This window comes from Cupressus sempervirens, chromosome 4 (genome assembly GCF_028749045.1).
Source record: "Cupressus sempervirens isolate cs-2001-9-10 chromosome 4, ASM2874904v1, whole genome shotgun sequence".
Classification (NCBI taxonomy): Eukaryota; Viridiplantae; Streptophyta; class Pinopsida; order Cupressales; family Cupressaceae; genus Cupressus; species Cupressus sempervirens.
In genome coordinates, this window is record NC_143121.1 from 778,503,802 (window position 1) to 778,526,026 (window position 22,225).

The 22,225-nt window shown below is 35.2% G+C and overlaps 1 protein-coding gene across 1 annotated transcript in view; it reads left to right on the forward strand.

Moving 5' to 3' along the window:
• Window positions 1-22,225, forward strand: part of LOC149563704 (3-hydroxyisobutyryl-CoA hydrolase 1-like) — a 275,341-nt gene that overhangs the window by 62,345 nt on the left and 190,771 nt on the right. Inside the window, exon 6 of the mRNA XM_089826843.1 lies at window positions 13,200-13,263. Within this exon, the coding sequence (XP_089682969.1) occupies window positions 13,200-13,263 (64 nt within the window). The remainder of the gene's footprint in view (window positions 1-13,199; window positions 13,264-22,225) is intronic.

The following is a 22,225-nucleotide window of genomic DNA, read 5'->3' on the forward strand; positions in this document are numbered from 1 at the left end:
AATTTGGATATACATACTTAGTCATGTTAAAAACCCGGATCTCGTTATCAAGTTGTTCTACCGTGAAGATAGGCAATTGGGAACGCGTTCCAAATTGGTTTTTGATACCAGAGGGAGCTTCCGCATTAATTTTAAGTCTTTGATGCCCTCCTTCCTGACGGAAGCAGGTAGATTCGTCCATAGATTTATCCAGTACCTCAAATCTGTTGGCCGTGGAGACATCAAACCTTGCATCTGTTTTTCCATTTTTTAGGTTATGAATTTTGCTCCGGTTTGCTGGAGAACATCCATGCCTCGCTTCTTCGATGGCGCACGCATTCCTGGAGTGTCTCCTTTTGTTCCTCTGCCCTCGATTCGGGCCTGGATAACTGAACGAGATCTTCGCTTTCGGCATTTTCGCAAGCAAAGCTTTTTTTTTTCTCCAACATGCGATAAATTTATCTTTTTTTATTTAGATATAAATTATTATACATCATTATAGATATATTTTATAATATATTTATATTGTAGATTTCCAAATTGATGATATTTATAATAATTATGGTATTTGAAATATATTGTTTCATTATAATATTACTTTAATCCTTTATTTATTATAAATATTATTGATTTTATTTGTAGTTATATATTTTCTTTTAATCATTTAATTATATATAAAATTCTTATAATTGTTAAATTCAATCTCGGAAATGGGGACATTACAAACACATAGTTGAGAATTGGCAATTGAACAAGCATAATCAAGAGAAGCCAACTGCATCATCCTTGCCAAAATTAAAGTCTTCGTAGATGAGAAAAATGAACTTTAGGGTCAGGGAAATGAGACATTCAAGATCTTCATAAATAGGAGTTTTATTCAAACTATAGAGAACGATGAAATATCCCCTTTTTTGAAACAAGATTTATTAATTAATAATAAAAAAAAAATATAAAAGAATTTAAAAAAAAAAAGAAAAAAGAAAAAAAGAATAAAGCTGAATAGAACTAAAATTTAGTTTAATGAATGTTCAAAAGGCATGATATGAAAAGTTGTGACTTCCTCAAGCATGGCATATAATATAAGATAAATTTATTAATGTCCAACAAGAGACCACCAAAAGGGTCTAAGGGGGACGCTTACAAACAAGGAAACAACCAACGATAGGCGCGCCCAATGGTGCCCGGGAAAGAGTGAACAAGAAAGGTCCTTCCTCAGTGGGAAGAAGTCCAATACTGAAGGGTACGGTTTGGGGTGACCACAAATGAATAGAGAATAAAATGAGGAAGTGATGCCTTTAAAATGCAAAAGTTATGAGGGGTTGTGACTCTCTCAAATGGTTGTAATTGTGAAAGGGTGTAACTCTTTTAAAGGGCAGCAATAATGAAGGGTTGGCTCTTGAGAATGGCAGGGATGATGAAGGGTTGCGACTCTCTTGAAGGGTGGTAATTGTGAATGGGCATGACTTCTTGCCAAGGGGCAGACACGATGAAGAGGTGTAACTTCAACCTCACATTGGAAGATATAAAGGGAAAGAACATTTCATTTGAGGAGGATCCAAGGGAGATCAATTTGGGGAAACAATGTATATTGTCAAAGGCAACAATGAAAAGTAACGATTCCAATTCTCATGAAAGGTAAAGGCTCCTTCACCAATAAAGTTTGAAGGAGAAATCACTACGAGCATTTAAGAGATTTATCTATCAATACTCATCAATGCATCAAACAAGCACACCCTCAATTATCACTTTTTGCTCTATGAATTCCTATTTATCCAATCATCATGCACTGATATATCAAATCATCAAAACAGAGGAAATCATTCAATCACGATAACATTTTAATTGAGAATCAAACAAATAGATCTGCAGTCAATTCATCCATCAATTCAGTCAGTCTATAGTAGTCATTGAAACATTAACCCAGTGAGGCACTGAAGACGACATTAGCATTCATTCAAGCAAGAACTGCCTGTAACATACCCTACTAATTCTACCTTGAATTTTTTAGTTTTGATTCAGCAACATTTTGTCAAACAGTTGGTGTGCAAAGTCTGATTTGTAATTTCTGAGTTCTTGTTCAGATGTTATAATATTTCTCTGCCAAACAATGACCATATGATCTGAAGAATAGCAAGGACAAATATCTTGGCACTTGAACACTACTACAAATATGCAATGTAAAGAGTTCTTATGGACTGATCGTTAATGTTCCGTACACTTATCCTCTATTCAAGATATACAAACTTCATATAGCTGTGTACAAAAGTGACTGAGTTTGTAGTGCAAAGACTGTTACACAGTGACTGAATATGCAAAACTCTTTATAATTATGACACCTATACATTCAATGAACTATTATAATCGGGTGTAGAAGAACCTGGAAATAATATGATCGCTGTTGTTCGAAATTTGAGGATGGATGTCCAGTTCAGCAACCCATCTAATAGCTGCTCGGTTAGGGTATGAAATATGACCTCCAAGTACACAGAATGAGGATTGTTCATGCGCACTATTCACATGCACTGTTCACACGCACTGTTCACGCGCACTGTAGCAGCACTGTTTACCCACAAACCTGCTCCAAATCTCACCTCCAAATCTGCTGTCCATGCTGTTCAATGTCTGCAATGATAATCCTTTGGAAATGGAACAATTTCAATCTTACCTGTAGCTGAAAAATTGAAGCTGAATGCACACAGTATGAAGCTAATAGATTCTTAAATCCCTTGACTCTGTCTTCCAAGAGCGAAAGGATTGTCACCAATGGAGGATTTCGTCTCCAAAAGCCAGCAACCAAACCAACCAAACTAAGCTTGAATTTCATCAATTTCTTCATATCTCCACACCCCACTCATGGCTGTATATAAAGTCCTCTTAGAGGGTCGACCCCCACTCCACAAGCAATGTGGGATTAAATCTCATATTTGCATTTTAATATATTGTTTCCATTTATCACTTTAAAGTCCCAAGGAGATCATTTGGTGTCCCACTCTTGGGCACACATATATATAATAAAGTAACCTTATAATATTAATTTAATTGAAGTTACTTTATTAAATAACTTCCGGCATTAAAATTCCATAGCAAATGATCTCGAAACACCACAAATGATAGCTCGTTAGAAAGAGCTAAGAAAAACACATCCAACCCCATCATCAAAATTATCATCCGACTAGCCTGGCTGACTTACTAAAAATAGTAAGTCACATTGTAAATGCCTCCAAACGAACTTAGTTGGCCCCAGAACAAAATCGACTAGGCCAAAACACCACAAGATCCCGTCCATGTCCTTGTTAGCCCCCGGGACCACATAGAAGTAGGCTAACGACAACATATATCCAAACTGGTTAAACAGGGGACATTACACTGCCAGTCACTTTATAGAACAGCAACTGATAGTGTTGACACCGCATTATTGATCTGGAGATCATAGTACAACAAGTAACACAGAAGCAATTGGACATCTGAACTAAATATCACAGGAGACTTCTGAAACTGATGTATGTTCGATAAACCTGGAGATTGAGCAAAGGGTTTAGTGGGTTGCTATATTGTTTTCCAGATTTCATCATAATGAGTGGTTGCACACTGGCTTTCAAAATGCCTCAATGCAAGAATGCTACTTGTGTTGTTGATCTCATATAGACTTTCCAAGGTTTTGAGCATGTCTCTTGCATTTTTCGTTTGAGAAATGAGAGGCACTAAATGATCGTTTACGGAGTCAATCAAGATTTTTTCTTTATGGCATTCTTCTTGAATTGAAGTATCTCCACTTGATCTTCTGGTTTAGATTCGTCTGCAAACCGAAGATCAATTTTTTAAGTGCAATAAGAATTCTAAGCTACCATAAAGTGAAGTTTGAAGGACCTTCAAGTCTATCTTTGACCTTGAGACCGTACACCATTTTCAAGGCTTTGATAGACACACCAAAAATGAGGAGGAGAGAGTAAGTTTAATGGTGCTTAATTAACTCTGATTGCGATCTTTCCTTAAACCCACTCTGATACCATGTTATTTGCTTTACATATAATCAGAGATATTTTAAAACAAAATTTAACAAATTATAAACAATAATGCACGGTATTACCCTGGGAAAACCTTTGAACTTGGTGGTGGAAAACCCAGCAACAAAGGTTTATATTTATTAAATAACAAAGATATGATTGCAATTTTGTCAATGTATATCGATCTGTAGTCGATATGCAAGATATAAGTATCGATCTCTCAATAAGAATCGATCTGATCTGCCAATATGGATCTATCTGAATTGGATAATGAATATATATCTGCCTGTATATATTAATTTAATCGGCTTGTATAATTGATTTGTTTGTATATATGTATGAGTCACGAACTGTATATCGAGCAATCTGAATATAAGAACTCAATTTGCCAATGTATGTATTTGATGCATCTTATTGTGGATAATCAGTCCTTTTTTGGGGTTGCTTTTATGTATTTGTAATTTTGTATACACTCCTTGGAAGAGATGTGGCTCTTGTTATCGTACCCCTTTTCCAACTGTTTCTTTGTTAATGTTAATCAACCTATCATATCTTAATGCATTTCTTAATGTAGTGACCATTTCTTAATTCTATATCAGGTTTTATTACATTAGTCAACGGTTTACATAAATTTAAAATTATAACTATGCAAAGCCGACAGGCTACTTGCATATTTGGTTAACGCTGACTAAGGAGATTCCTACCACTACAATCAACAACACCAATCAAAGCTAATGACCCCTGCGCCTGAAGGTCCTGGGTTACCCTTTTCAGCTCCATCAAAATTAATTTTAGTCGATCCTTTCTGAGGCTTTTCCCATCTAATTTCCACATTAGTTTTAGTTGTTCTTCTTCCACTACTATCGCACCATTAGCTCCACATTAGTTTTAGTTGTTTTTCTTCCACTACTATTGCACCATTAGCTCTGATGTTTATGCTTGGCTGCTTTGGTTGAATTTTCTGATCAGCCATGGTGTACAGAATTCGAGTGTGAAAATGAGATGTAGATGCCACCACAACTTCCTCAATCATGTGATTAATTCTGAATGTTCTCTTCATGGGCTTTTTTAATCCAAAAAGGTTCTATTATGTTCTTTCCATAGTTTCCATTTGAGGATTGAAGGACTTACAATCTACACACTTGATAAAGTTGATTTCCTCTGAAATTTAGGCCAGCTTTCAAAAACAACCTTTAGTGAGTTTTGGAAGGGGCCCTGCTGTGCTAGCTTAGACTTGAGTATATCCCAACACTCTGTAGCTACTTTGAATTGAAAAAGTAAATAACATTTAGTTAGTCCAATGAAACCAATTTTTTTTTCCCTTCATTCACCTATTAAAATTCCCTCTCTGATTGCATACCATGCAAAAGATCCAGCTTTAGGCAGAGAGCCTTTCCCACAACAAAGTCTAGTTGGTCAATTCTCCTCATCCGCATTTCTATCCAAAATTTGATAACTGATTTTTACCGTGTAGTTTCCACTTTTTGCACCACACCAGACAATCTTTTCTTTCTTTTGAGCAATAAGAATCCTCCTATTCTACTATACTTTTTTCATTTACCTTTCTTGCTGATTTGAGAGTCCTATATTCTCCATATTTTGCCACTCTCATTCCTTGTCATAGATAAGCGCTGATATTCTCTCGCCATCTTTGTGATGAAAAATTCCAGAGATTGTGATATTCAGTTGTGTTCTTCAACGCCGGGAGGGCGTTCCAAAAATCTTCCCAGAAATTTGTATTCCTGCCATTTCCTACTTGCCAGGTTATATGATTTGTGGTCAGCGGTTTGCATGCCACTATAAAGTTCCACATTGCTGAACTCTTTGGAGGGCCTTGGATTGTAAAAATTCTGTGATCCTCACCTGAGTCTAGATGTTTAGCCTTCATTACCTTTACTCACAATAAATTAGGGTTATCATATATACTCGAAACGAATTTCGCACCTAATGTTTCAATCATAACTTGTCAATTTCTAGTCCTTGCTCCATCATTATCCTTAGTCCTATACATTCTATTCCAAGCAAGTAGAGGGAGTTTGTCATCTTCACTTGGAGCATTCCAAAAGACAAATCTGCATTCTTTGTTCTATCATCTTGATCACCATCCTAGGTATTTGTAGATACATCATTCTAAAAACTGGTATTGCTAATATCACTGATTTGAGAATGAGATCCTACTGGCTGAAGTAAAGCATCTTTCTGTCCCGCCCATCGATTTTCTTGAAGCAACTGTCAATCAGATCCTTCCATAGATTATCTCTACATCCACCCCCAAAGAGAGGAATTCCTAGATATTTCCTTGGTAGGTTGCTAAGCCTCATTCCTAAGATCCTGCAAATCTCCTGCTATTTATGTATATCAGTATTGAAGAAATAAATTTTTGTTTTTCTCCCATTTGTACATTGTCTTGAAGCACTAGTGTACATATCAATAGTAGCTTTCATAATTCTGGCTTCTCTTGAAGATGCTTCACCCATCATTAAAGTGTCATCCGCAAATTGTAAATGTGATAGGGTATCTATTCCATCAACAACTTTAATTCCTTTTAATTGTCCATCTCTTATCTTCTTGGAGATCAACCGACCTAAAGCCTTTGCCATTATTAGAGACAGAAATGGGGAGATTGGATCACCTTGCCTTATGCACTTATTCGATTCAAAGAAACCCTATGGCTGCCATTTTCAAGCACTGAGAATCTCATAAAGCTTATACAAGCAATCCAAGTAATCCATACGTTTCTAAAGCTAGATTTCTCACACCTTTAAAACAAATTTTGATTCACCTCATCATAGGCCTTTCTAATGTCCAATTTTATTTACATTCTTCCTGTTTATGTTGATCTCACTGAATGAATTGCCTCACGGGATACAATAACCCCTTTGTATATGGATCTGTTTGGGGAGAAACCACTCTATTCACTAGATGTGATAAAGTCCAAAACATCTTTAAGTTTATTTGTAATGATTTTATACTAAGTTATTGATTATGATTCTGGTTTTGATGTTGGTGCGGAGTTTTGATGCGTGTATGCATGATTTTTTCTTTTTTGATTATATATATATACATGTAGATATGTACATATATACATATATATATATGTATATGTACATATATACATATATATATACATACATACATACATATATATATATATATATATATATGTGTATATATATATATATGTATATATATATACACATACACACACACACACACACACACACATATATATATATATATATATACATACAAAGAAAATGCAAGAAATATGTACCCCAACCGCCCAAGTTGGAATCCAAATACGACTGCTTAACAAGAAGAAATGAGGAGAGAGCTTTAGATGACTATGCATGCAGATTGAACTGTTTAGCACAATGGAGTGAAATCAAAACTTTCCTGCCTAAACAGCTAAACAAAGAAAACAAATACTAGGCCTCCCAATACGCTCACCAATGGATGCAATTTAGATGCCAAACTCTTTAATACCATGTCTGTCTTTCACTGGAAAGATATTGTTCAATATTTAGAGGCGTGTTATAAATACCACATATCATAATCATCGTTCGCGAGATTTAATGTTTGAATATTACATTTCTCTATCTATGAAAACTATGGCACTACTATTCTTTTCAAGTTCCTGACTAGAAACTTAAGCCCAATTTTCTATGGTTGCGAGTGTATATATTATTTATCAACTTTTATATGATCAGAGACTTCCTAGACATCAGTTAAGTGGGATAGAGGTGCACGATTTAGTTTTGCGCGTAGAAGAGGGCCAAGCTTTCTATGCCAAGGAAAAGAAGAAATGAGCAAAAGTAATGTTGGAGAAGCAGTTGCATTTGGATCCCAAGAGAGCACTCGTGCAGAACCCAAGGGCATCTGCGCATCTTTGTGCACCAACACTAGCATCCGGGGCAAACCTAAGCGCATCAGTATCTTAGATTTTGTATATTGTGTTGCAAAGTGAAATTGCTCTAAAGTCCTCAAAGGTGGCCCTCTTAGTCCTCTTTGGGATGATGGAAATGAAAGTATTATTGAAGTGCTTCAAGATAAAAATACTCACACTAAATTCCTCAACCACATCACAAGTGTTTAAACCAAAGATATCCCAAAGATTTTGATGGCCGGGAAGCCATCTAGTTGCGGAGCCTTCTCTTCACCCAAATAAAAAGGAGAAGCTTTAACTTCTTCCTTTGAACAAGACTCATTAATATTGCATTTTGTGCTTTAGATACACATTTGGAAATCACATCAAGAATATCTTAATTTGATCAAATAAGAAAATATTAGAGAAATATCTCACTACCTCATTGTTTATCTCCTTCGTAGTTTGAAGTGTATTGCTGGTTGGATCCTTGATAAAATATATTTTGTTTGAGACCTTTTTACTTTCATTGAATTATGAAAGAATTTAGTATTTCTATCATTCTCCCTCAATGAAGCCTCTCGTGACTTCTGTCATTAACAAATTTCTTCTCTTGCTAATAATATGGAATATTGTTTTTTTAGCAGTTTCCAAGTCTGATAATCTTCTTCACTCTTGCCATTATCAGTCACTTTTGGATTCAGATCATCTAATCCTTTTTCAATTTTAAACTCTTCTGCAAACATATTTTTAAAAAACTTCCCATTCCAAATTTTCAATTGTTCTTCAATGTATTGTAGTTTTGTGAGAAATACAAATGCCTTGTTACTTGTTACTTGTTCTTGAGGGGGCAGAGGTCCTCCAATTTGCAATTTTTTCTTTGAATCCTTTAGCACACATCCACATATCTTTGGATTTGAAAGGGAACCTCTCTGGAGCAACATTATCTTGAATGTGCACACTAATTGGTTAGTGATCTGATCCTATAATAGGAAGGATTTCCGCTATGCACGTCCATTTTGTCTCAACCCAATTTCAACCTAATAAGGATCTATTCAGCTTCTCTGCAATGTTTAAAATCCACTCCTATTAGTCCAAGTAAACTCCCCATTTATAAACTCTAACTCTATCAACTCATTGCCAGTAATAAAGTTTACAAAATCTTTTTGACTTTGGCTAGATCATCCTGAAGAGCACACAATTATACTAAGAGGGCGGGCGCGGGGGGGAGGGCGCAGGTGTGAATCAGTATAATAACAACTTTGCCAATTAAAACTTTTATCGAAACAATAACTTAAAATACCGAAATAAACAACTATGCAGATGAACACAATGACAAAATGTTTTACGTAGAAACCCAATGTGGGAGAAAACCACAACAAAATAATTGCATTTTATATTGGTTTGTTTCTTTTACAATGCTTTTTAGGCTTCAACTTACTAGAGGCTCCAACCCTTATGTCTATGAGCACTGACTCATTGGAAGCTCCAACTCCCATACTTCGCAAGCACCGCCTTCTCGAAGCACCAAACCCCACTGTTGTCTTTGTAAGTACCAATCCATTGCACGCAAACCTTATTTCTACCTTGATAATTTTGCATTAACAATAGATGATGGATCTTTTAAAAATCTCTTTATAACTCTCCTCTTTAATTTATTCTTCTATATCAGCATATACATCTCTTTTATTTGTACATATCTTCTTTTTACAGTTGTATATACTCTATATTTTATTCACCAGTGATAAACTTTTTCTTGCCCATTGTCTCATTTCACCTGCTTATCGAAGTTACATACTCTGATATATGTATATAAATCAGATTTTTAATCTGATTATATATTTTTCCCTTTTTACTCTTCTTACATAAATTTTATTCTTTATATTCCTTTCAAATGATCTATTCCCTTTATATATATATATATATATATATATATATATCTCAAAGGTTAGTTGTGACTATTCAATAATGAATGTGTTTGTTTGTTAATAATACTTTAATATTAAATGCATCCTCAACATGTGTTTAGTTGATTCCATTTTACTTAGCATGAACTCCAAATGGCAATAACTCTTGAATCGTACCCAATTCAAAAGTGACATGTCATTATTGATAGTTTACCATTATTATCATCCTCTTGACATCATATTTACTTTGATGTCGTTAATTGCTTATTCTTTTTATTCATTTTGTTAGGCCTTCAAAGATTGTTATTTTTGTCTTTACAAACTTGCTCACATGTCATGAGCACACTATTGTCCATCATAAAACTCTTCCCAATCTCAATATGCTGTAGCATATTCTCCATGTTGTTGGGTGACATGGCAAATATATCGTCGAGTATACCTTCCAACTTTGACTTCCTTTTTCTATGTCCACCACACTTGTGATTCTTATTGCTATCCATTTATTATAATCTTGTTGCCTTGCATATTCAATCCATTTGATTGCAGTATAATTTTGTCCCTGCTGGAAATATGATGTTTTGTCATCTTCATATGAATTTCATCGCTGCTTATCTTAGTTATCTTGCCGTCGACGTTTTTGATTAGCCTTTGAGATATGACATGCGTATCTTTCTCCATTCAAGTGATTGCATATGATTACTATGAAAACTCATGAACTAGGCTTTGATTGTTACTATCATTCCTATGTGGCTTCTGCTAATAAACATATTTGTTTAATGATTTGGACGCTGCCTTCATAGACTTGATATACGATGAACCATCTTGGAGTTTATGTACTAATCTAAGTTATCGGTTCGAGTTTGGTTCCAAGTTCGAAGTTCAAGAACCAATTCGCAAGTTTGTCAAAATTTTGGAAAGGGGTTTGGGTTTGTGAGTACAAAAACATGTAAAAATTATATATATACATATTTATGAAGCATGAGTTAAAATTAAAATGTAGCATAGTAGCACAAACACATTTAAACAACGAAAACACCATAAACTTGTAATCACAATGATCATACCATCATATAGATCAACATCAAAGATTCAAAACATTAAAAATAAATCATAGCATTAAGTTCAAGTATCATTGTTTCACATTCATTGTTCAACTAATGGAATAAAAATCTATTAATATTCAAAGTTCTTCAATCTTCATCTTGTTCTTCTTCATATTCATCTTTTTCATCTTCTTCTTTTGTGGCATTAGTTGACTCAGAAATAGAGCTAAGGCCAATGGGATCAGCAGCAACAATTGTATTGACATAAAATTCTTCAAAAAATGACAGTGAGAGGCCACCATAAGCATTTCATAACAATCTCTTAGGGTTGTGGATGCCAAAAACTTATTAGATTTTGCAATAAAAAAACACTTTATTGCCATCTGCGAGGCTGAGAAAGAACATAGTTTGAACTGGGTTCGATGTTTTTGGCTTGGGTAGCTCAGGTTCGAAGTTGGTTCAAACCAAATCGAACTAGTAGGCAAAAAGTGGAACCCTGCCTGAACCAGACCCGAACTTCGAACCAGTTCGAATTTCTGCAGTTCTGTGGGGTCTAGGGAGGAACCATGGTAACTTAGGTATTAATTATGCCATCTGCATATGCTTGACTTTATGTTTATCAGGTTCTTTCTTGATCACAGTCATGTTATCGTGGCATATCTCTGTCTATGATTTGATGTATATCCTGCTTTTGTACTCAAACTCTATTTTTCCACAATTGAATATTTGTTTATTGAGCTCTTTGATGCATGTAGAGGATTGACCAGATGTTATGTCTCGCTTGCAATAGTCGCTGCATTAAAAAACACTCTTAATTGCTGTCGTCTATCACACAGGAAATTAGAGTTTTTATAGTGCCACCAATGATAACTTTGATATCCCTCCTTATTATCATTCACATCTATATATATTGCCGAAGATCGATATCTACAGTCCAATGCAGTTTCAACCTGATTCACATAATGTTTTCTACTCTGATGTCTTTTGCTAATGCATATAAGTTTGTATAAATATATCTTATATATTTGCCCCGTTTTTTCACACAGTTATCCATGCATCTTAATTTATCTGCCCCTTTTCTTCCACACCACTGTCCATGCATCTGATGTATTTTTCTGATGCACAGTACTTAATTTGGTGTACTTTCAACAAATTAAAGTCATGGTGTGTATATATACAGGCTAATTCTATTTTCATCTCTAGTTAGCACTATTATTATGCCAACAATTGTTACACTGTTTTTGTAATACTTTCAATGACGAAATCCATCACTGTGATTGCTTGACATTGAAATTGACGCCTCTATAAATATATCCTTATCCATAAGTTTTCACTAGACTCATTCTATAAGTGTTTTTTAACTATTATATTCTATATATGTGAACAGTCATATGATTATCTTCTTCACCAAATAATTCACCTTTTACTTAGTCCAATTTATTTAACACCTTTAGTATTTACAACACTCTTCCAAAACGGCTTTGATATTGCTTCATACCTTTGACATCAATGATAATACTTTCATCACATCCTAGCCCACCTTTTTTCTCTGCCAGACTCAGAATAACCTTAAAATCTCTACCAAGGATGAACACTTCATGTGGAGCATTGGTCAGAACATTTGACATTTTTAGCCATAGTTCTCATTTACTAGCTAGGTTGTTTGGGCCATAAGTGTTAATGGCATAAAATCTAGTAAACAATTGTTTTGATTCCCCACTAATCCATTGCCAATGTCTTTCTTGTCTAACTTCTTGCACATCTATAATAGCTTCATTCGATAGCGCACATAAACCTCCCGAGGTCCCAATAGCCTCCGATAAACACCATTTCCATCTACTAAAACTCCTTTTAAATGTCTCTTTGTCAAGACATTTAACTTTGTTTCTTGTATGAATACTATGTCTAGTTTCGTCTATTCAAGACATCTTTTGATCAAACAAATCTTGTCAGTGGCATTGCAGCCCCTGACATTCCACAGGAGGACCTTCATTGCTGCTGGGGAAAGGCACAACTTTTTTCTCGATTGCAATTTAGTTTGTCTTGCAACATTGTTGGCCATGTTAGGTCTACAAAGGGAAGGGGGCAAAGATCGAATAACACTAATCTACCTAGTGGAAATTATCATCTTATCAAAAACTCTTCATCTTGTTTCAAGGAGGATATACTATTGTGCATGTATTCATGTGTTTCTAAATTAGATATGGGTGTTATACTTAAATAACATTGATGTGCATATTGAGCATCTCTCAAATTCTTGATTTTATGAGAATCGAGCTTAAGCAATTTGTTTGTGATCATGCCTTTTACATATTGTTGTCTTTCACATGACTTATGTTGGTGATCATCCCAATCCAGCTAATATACATATTTTGAACTTTACTTGGCATTCACATTGTAGGGTATAGGAAGGGCATTTTGTTCTGGTGGAGACGTTGCAAATGTTTGTCTTGCAGGCAATTCAGGTATGTCTTACTTTTATGGCCATTCCTTTAGGTGTTTTTATATGTTAGTTGATTTCCAAGACAATTTCTAGTTATGGACATCATATTGTTTATTTTATTTCACCACACATAATATTAGTTTGTGCATGTAAGTTGTAAATAGTTCAGTTGCATCTCATAATTTTAAATGTTTTGTTTGTTTCAATTTAACATTTTATCTTTAACGTACGTTCATTACTATAAAAGCTACTTCAGTGGTTATGAAGCAACAAATTCATGTGCTTTGTCTTGTAGATGAAGTCGGGACATGTTTGAAAGTATTATCCATAATATTTTTGTTTTTTGTCAACTTTATTAAATGAAGACTTCATTATCTATCCTCGATTAGATCAAAATTGTTGTCATCTATGCAGTGCTCTATTGGTTCTTCTCACTAACCTCATAGAATCATGAATTCAGATGTTAAGAAATTTACACATGCATTGGGATAAGCATATTGGTAAGTTGAAATTATTGATGATATGCCAAAGAAAAGGATGGTGAGTGTATAATCATGTAACAAAGATTGGAGGCACACCTCAACAAAGAACATAAAGCCTTTAAAATGTTCCCTTAGAATAACCTTTGGCTTTGGCTAGTTACCAAAGGGGACATTGATTCACACTTGGAGTGATAAAAAAATAAAAATGGAAAAATATATTAGGAAAAAACAGATCTTGACGTTGACAGGAGAATATCTATTTAATAAGTTTTTAATCCTTCTTTTCTCCCACAATGGAAGCAATTTTCTTCCTCCCACAATAGGTACAATGAAAACAACTTCTCATAGGCATGATTTTTGCAAATTGTAATGTCCCCTTTTTTGGGACATTCAAAATCCTAAATCCAGTCCATAAAATATTAAATTTGGCTTAAGGGAGTTTAATGCAAATTTATAAAATGGCCAAATTAATATCATAAAGTGGGTTAAAGGTGACAAAGAAGAATAAGACGAAAAGATAGAAGGCAGTTGAAGAGTCAGCTTTAAAAGTGGCAGTCTCATTCATTTTCGGCCATGCTTGGTTTATGATTTCAGACCTCAGATCTCTCTTGGAGAGTTATTTGGAAGTTTTCAACTTCCATCCAGCCTGAGGATGAAAACCTTGTGCCGGTAGACAGTGGATGCAACCCCATTGTCCGTGGAGACGTCACATTAGGTGTCTTATGTGTGCTTACAAGTTCTTCTTTAGTTTTCCAATCTGACCGTAATTTTGTGTTTAAGATTGGACTCTTGATAATTAGTTATTGTATTGCTGATTTATAATATAATAACAAATTTGGGAGTAAGTTGCTGGTTATTTATAGTTTATGTTGTGATTAATTCACTGGTTACTTGTTGGTTATTATTGCATAAAATCTTGTTTATGATTCTGAAATTTACTGAGGATAAAATTGGAAAGGAATATCCGGGTAGCATATTACACAAATTTTCAAGTAAAAGAGGTCAAAACTATTCAATAAAACTTTTTTTCTTATGACAAGACCACCAAGTCAAATGATAAGGGATGACTGCAAGAAAAGGAAATAGCAAACTTGCCAGCAAATAAGAATAAGCAGGAAATGGTGGTAGAATTATATAAAGAAACAGATGAAGATTGTCATCCCTTGGAAAACATGTTGGACATAGAACCAGATCAAGCATTAGAAGCGAACAAGACAAAAACGAGGAAATGTAATTGGAAAATCTCAGCCTAAGGGTTAACTCCAATAAAACAAAAGTTAGAGCTCGACATCTCAAATGGAGAGTCAAAGGATAGTGGAGATGACCCCTTGGATGAACTAGATGTATTGGAGCCTCATTGCCTTAGCCGAATTGTTCCAAATATTATAAACTATGACCTCTATAGAAAGGGAAAGGTAAGTGTTGTGAGGTTTTCACACATCACCCCATTGCGAATGGGGACCCACTTTTCTTTCTTGTAGTTGTTAGGTTGGTTAGGTTTTGGTCTAAATTTGGTAGTTTAGAGCTTTAAAAGACCAAGGGGTAACGCAAAAAATCTAATGTCCAAGTTGTGATTTTAGGATGGGAATGTTAAAATTGAAGTCTGTCGGGATCATGTTATAATGGGTTGAATGTATTATCCCAAGTGTATTTAAAATCTGGCTATTCAATTAGTTCAAAATTCCCCATAAAGGAATATTCCATACATAAGAGCCTTAAAATCCTTTTAAGAATTGATTATCCACACTTTAAATGGCCAAAAGCCTAAGAAAATTCCATTTTTCTTTATTAAAAGACACAAAATCCAGACTATACATGAATGTTTGTAATGTTCCATACTTGACTAACTCAAGAAATAAGAACAGTTACCCGACAATCTAAGTTACAAGCCACTTCTTCTTTCAAATCTTCAATTATTACTATGAATCTCTATTTGTGAATGTTAAAGTTACACAGTTCGCATGTAGATAGGATATTGATAAGTGTTATACACCTGATATGGCTGATTAAAATTATACCAGTGGATTTTGATATTTAATGCTAAAGATAGTACTCTTCTCTGTTTTTCTATTCTCTTCTTATTATAGGTAACGGTGAAAGCTACAAACTTGCAAGTGTTCTTATCATCACGTATAGGATGTAACCTGTTATCCTGGTCTTGGCAATATGTGTTTGCTCGATGGGCAGATCCAATATGGGATTAAGTGCGGGTGAAGTTTTGTATCTCCTTCTATCCTATCCTCTCTACCATGACAATGAAGTGGCCGGATGTAATTAGCTGGTTCTGCCAATATATAATTATATGAGTCTCCAAAACTGAATCTAAAGTAAGGATATGTTTCGTCTCCTCCGTAGTTGATATAACTTATTGATTCTAATCTTAGCTATTTTATGATCTCACGTTCCCATCCTATTTAATGAGATTTTTCTAAATACCAAGAATATCCATACTAGGGTCGCCTTTCTCCCTTCTGATGGAAAAGTGAGATCAAACTTTTTCCAAGTACAAGATGAATCATATCCAAGCCTTGATCAATTTTTCCCACTTTGCATGTAATAGGCCACCCTGTTTTCAGCTTGTTTTTGAATCCGTCTGCTTGTAGAAATTTTGTCACAGTTTTCAAGAAATCTGGTAGCTGAGATTTCTGATTTTTCTCTTTCCAGTATGGATGAAATGTTTGTCGATATAAAACTATTGCTTACAGTTACTTTCAATAATAAATAATTAAATAACAAGATGAATACTTCAAGAGTCACATAAACATAACTTCAGTGCAATTTTTTTTAAAGCTTCCAACTTTCAGATTTATCTCAGAAATTTGCATTACAAATCAGAGCATCTGACAATTGCAAGCTTGGTAATTACCAACGTAAGTTTCACACAGGTTTGACAAGAATGTAACAGTTACTCATAAGAAACAGCTCCAGCAATAGCAACAGCAGATCGCTTTGAAAATGTTCAAACTCCAGACCTGGTCGTACTGATTCTGTGCCTCTATGCAGTCACTAGTCAGCCACAGCACTGATTTGCAGCCCCTCCAAAATAGACACAAATTATTTACCAGCAGTCTATCTTCAACCCAGCCCTTATTCCTTCAAATCGAATTCCCAAGGAACTGACAATCTCCTTCAAATAAAATGTCAAATACCTCACAATCTGATTTCCACAAGACAACAATTACTGTAGCCGTGTCACTGTAATTCGGCACTGTAGCTCGGTACTGTAGCGCTGTCACTGTAGCTCGGCCACAAACCCAACCATGCTAAATGATGCCTTCAACAAAGACGTCCAGTAACATGTACAACAGCCTGGGGAAATACTATGAACTTCGAACTCTATTAGCAACCCAGATTTATAATTTAGCTCTTCATTCCCGACTACCAAAATTGAACTCTTCCTGGCACAGTGAAATTCGACCAAATAGAGAATAGATATCAATATAAATTACCTTGAAGTTCCAACACAAATCTCAAGACCATGTCTTTCAATGGCATCAAGATTGATAGCACAGAGGGTTTACGTCCTCCAAGCCCAAGGAGAAAATCTCCACAATTGCCAAATTCACATAATATCCAAGCATGGTCAAATGAGAGCTATCCTCTTTCTTTTAACCCTTCCTCACTAGTTCTACGCTTCCCTCTTGCCAATGTGGGATAATACATGAGTTTTAATGTTACTTTTTCCCTTGTACAAATGCCCATGCATGTACTTTAAAAGGAGGAACTTGATTTTTATAAAGTGACTTTATGAAACATTATAATATTTAATTTAAATAGTCACTTTTATTGTTATAACTTCAAACATTAAAATAATATACCAAATAAATTTGGAATCCCACATATAATAGCTCATCGGAAAGAGCTTGACAAAATACATCTTATCCTGCCGCCGAAAAAAAATGAAGGCCTGCATCCCCTGTTGGCTTACTAAAAATAGTAAGTCCTCCCCGAAACCCAACAAACAATCTCCATTTGGCCTGTAATTAAATTTGACTAGGCCAAATAACCTCAGGATCCCATTTGAAGTCCTGGTTAGCCCTTGGGACCATGAAAGAATGGGCTAACGACAACATATATCCAAACTGACTAAGCGGGGACATTACATTGCATGACTGGAATTAGAGGGTGGATGTGTCCTTTGGATCCATGGATGATGTGTTGGAGATGGAAATGTGGACTTAGTCAAATTGTTTGGGAGTCCATACTTGGGTTGTTTTTCCCCTATTATGGCCTTTTTTGTTAGTAAATGAAGTAAATAATGAGAAATTAATGAAGTAAAGTGAGAAGCTTCCAGAAGGGTATTGAATTTATCCCAAATTGCTTGTGGGTGGTAAAGCAACATCCTAAACCCCTTTTAAAGGCCATCAACTAAGAAAAGAAATCATAAGGTTTTATAAAGACAAAGGCTAAGTGGTTGAAAATCTTAAGCAATAGGTTAAGTGAGAGATAGATCCAGTTGTAGGTATTGAAGCTTGGGTGAAGAAGAAGATAAGGTTCCATGGGAGAAGGGTCTGATGTAAGTACAGGCGTGAGATAAAGCCATAAGAATACTTGTTTATGATTTAAATCTGAAGGTGGCCTTCATGGAAGCAATTCCTTGCCAAGATTGAAGCATTTGTTCTAGCTTCCAAGTTGATTCCTCATAATTGTAGGCTCTGAAGGGACGCTTTTGGGAGACTTTAGAAGCCATCAGAAGTCTGAAAACAAAATAATTACATACCAGGTGTGCAGACCACTTGGAAAGGAACATTTTTTTTGAAAAATCTCAGAAATTCACTAAGTGCAAAAATTCACTAAGTGCTCAAACTGCCATTGACTTGTTCTAGACTGATCCTCCATTCTTAGACATGAATATTGATGCCATTAGAGGGCCAAATCAGAGGTATGCAGGCCCAAATCTGAAAGCACTGAAAACAGGGGTAATTTTCCTTGAATTAAAAAAAAAAAACAATCTGAGGGTCTAACCAGTCCAAACTGGTATGCTAGGTCTTCTCCGGTCCATTACTCATCATTTCCAATCATTATTGATCATTAGAGGACTTTGGTAAGGCTGCCATGAGTGAAAGTCTGAGGGCGCGGTCTGAAAATTTAATTTTTTAATAAATCTGTTTTGTTTTTGTTTGCAATCTGATCCAAACCTTGTTACAGGCTCGTGGTAACATCTTAAGGTACATTCTAAGCCATCTGTAAGTCTGAAAACCTAAGTTAGAGACTAAATCTGAAGCATCCATGTACAGGAGCAATTTTGAGAAATAATCTCTTAATTTATCAACCTGCTAAATCACTATAAGGACTGTTGCTGAGTGTTTGTGCGCCATTCTTGTGCAAAGAAAACCAGGTTTGAAGACCAATATCATCCAAAGAAGGTAAGTTTCAGATGCCTGAACTTCATCATAATGATAGGGCAAGTTTGTTGTCATGATAGACAAGAACAAACTATGGGAAGACCTAACCAAATCATCTAATTGTCACAAAACAATATCATTTCAGGAGATTTTAATGTTATTTTGAAATTAAGGGAGAAACCTAAGGGACTGGGCATGTCACACACCTCGAAAAGGATTTTCATAATTTTATTAAAAAATAATTAATAGATTGTCTGTTGTCAGACATCAAATGGTAATTATGACAAACAAACAATGAGAACATCTAACCCAAACCATCTCATTGTTGGAAAACAGTACCATTTTAGGAGATTTTAATACTGGGCTGAATGTAAGGGAGAAATCTGGGGAATTGGGTGTGGCACACAAGTCCAACAGGATTTTCAACGTTTTTTAACAAAACAATGAAGTAAAAGATTTTCATTCATTAAATAGTAAGTATAATCAGTTTCATATTCATAGCAGATTGGTTAGATCGTTTGCTATTATCAAAAAACTGGACCAAAGATCCTTGTCTCCCGACATCAGTGATACATCCCAATCCCATTCCCAATCATTTCCCCATAGAGAGATGTCCCCGAAAACTCCAATGAACTGAAAGTCCAATTTTTCTTTGAGAAGATGTGGAATAGACACATAGAGCTAACAACCAATCTAAAATGGCGGTGAGAAGAACCCACCAAAGAGAAGGTAGCATCGATGTTCATTGTTCATGAAAAGCTAAAAACCTTAAGAAAAAATTAAAGATATGAAACAAAACCACTTTTTGAAACATTTGTGAAGAACAAAATGAGGATAACACAAGAGATTTCTGAACTAAGTAACACAGTCGTACAACATGGAATGACACAAATAGAATTTGGCAATTGAAAATTTCTAATGGAAGAGTACGAAGAAATCTTGGCGAGAGATGAAAGATATTGGAGATCAAAATCCAAAGGAATGGCTAGATCTCAATACAAAAAGTTTCCATAATACATCAAAGATGCAACAACAAAGCCATTATGGGTCTCATCAGTCCTCAAAGGTTTGCTACTTGTTTGTGGATCTTTGCAAGGCTAAGATTCTATAGCTAGGATGGTTCTCTTCTGCAGACTTCACGACATTGGTTTTTTTGAGATTCTCTTGACTGCCATCATGAAACAATTGTTGGTCGCATTAAGACCCCTCACAGGGTGTCAGATGTTATCCGGAGCCCCATCGAGGTGAAGGAGGGTTGCCCTTTGCCTCCTACCTTGTTTGAGCTTTACATTGATGAGATGGAGGTATTTCTTCAGGTACATCACAATGAGGTGGTGATTATTCCTTACACCAGGTCCAAATGACATCTCTTCTCTTTGCAACTTGTGACAACTAATAGTTAACCTGGGTGAGACTAAGGTGATGGTCTTCAATTACCTCAACACCTTTCACCTCCACTTCTTTTTCTAGGGCGCACAGGTTGAGATCTCTTCTTCATACACATATTCGAGGGTCAAGTTCTTTGGCCCTTGCTTCAACATGGGACATTCTCTACAACCTTGCAACAACAAAAGGTATGGATCTTTGGCCCTTGTGGAGAGTGTTTCCAACATCACTTCTAGAACACCACTTTCAAGATGACTCTTATGGAAACTTTTAGTACCGATGGTGTTCTATGGGTCTATTGTGTGGGAGCATGTCATGTCCCCATTTTGGAGGCAATTTAATTTAATTAATTTAATTAATTAGGTTGTCCAAAATAATGAATATTTTATGAGGATGACTAATTAATTATTTTAATTAAATAAATAAGTGATATTAAGTTAATTATTTATAAAGTTATCAAATAAATAAATATTAAAAGGTAACTTTATATTTAATTAATTTAATAAAGTGACTTGAATTATAAAATATTTTTTATAAAGTCACTAATAGATAAAATAAAATAATGTTCTAGAAGTTTCTAGAGAAAGTGGAGAAAAAGAATAAATAGGCACCCCGGGCTTCATTCTAATCATCCAGTTGTTTATTTCTCTCTTGACATCAAATTGTGATTCAGTCACATAGTCTATTGTGGAGCCAAGTGGTTTCAGATAGTCGGTTGATCTTTGGGAACGAAAACTCCCTTGGATTAGCATAATTGAGGAAGTGAAATATCTTCTGAAGGGTTGCACATTTGGAGGTGATACTTCAGTCACTTCAGCTAGGGCATCATTGGGCCTAAGGCCATTTTCAGCATTTCAGCATTTCAGGAGGCAATTTTTAGCAGGGCCAAAATTATTGGAGGTCATTTCTAGCAGGTTTGAAATTATAGGAAGCCATTTTAAAGCAGACCCGAAAAAAGCAGGCGGAAAAAGCAGTTCGAAAAAAAAGCAGGCCGAAAAAGAAGACCCGAAAAAAGCAGGCGAAAAAAGCAATCCGAAAAAGCAATCAAAAAAAAGCAATCCGAAAAAGCAAATTCGAAAAAGCAAAGGAAATTATTACAGCCATCTACACTCGGGGGCGGCAACTAGAGAGGCATGACTTGGGCACTTGAGGAGGCTATTTTCTGTTCAGTGGTATTGCAATACATCTATTCTCTAAGGCGACTTCATAAGCCAGGTCTGATATGTATTTTCATAGTTTCCTTTCACTATAGAGTGCTGTTGTAACTGTCATTTCGTATCAGACCTATCATTCATTAATAGATACATCATTCATTTTTACATTTCTCACAATGGTATCAGCAATCCATGGCTTTAGTTGTATTTAATCATGCATGTGATTAGCGTTCTGCTATAGGGGAGTATTGAAGTTAGATATTTAGTATTGCATTAGTTTTCATTGGCAGCTGTAGGTGCATATTACTTTACCAGCAATCATCATATTTTGATATCTTTGTAAATGCCAAGAGTCTTGGCTAACTTAGTATGAATATTGTATTGGATACTCATTCTCAATTAAGGAGATACAATTGTTGGTCATTAATAGTTGTCTTTGAGCGTTAATATATCATTTCTTATCAGCCAGTTAGCTTGCATACCAACTGTTTGTGAAAATACCAGTTGGCTGTAGGTGATCATTTTCATGATTAGAACTCATATATGCATTCACTATTGCCAAAATTAGTTACATATTTATGTTAGGTCATTGTTTAGACAATTTGGAGTCTTTTGTA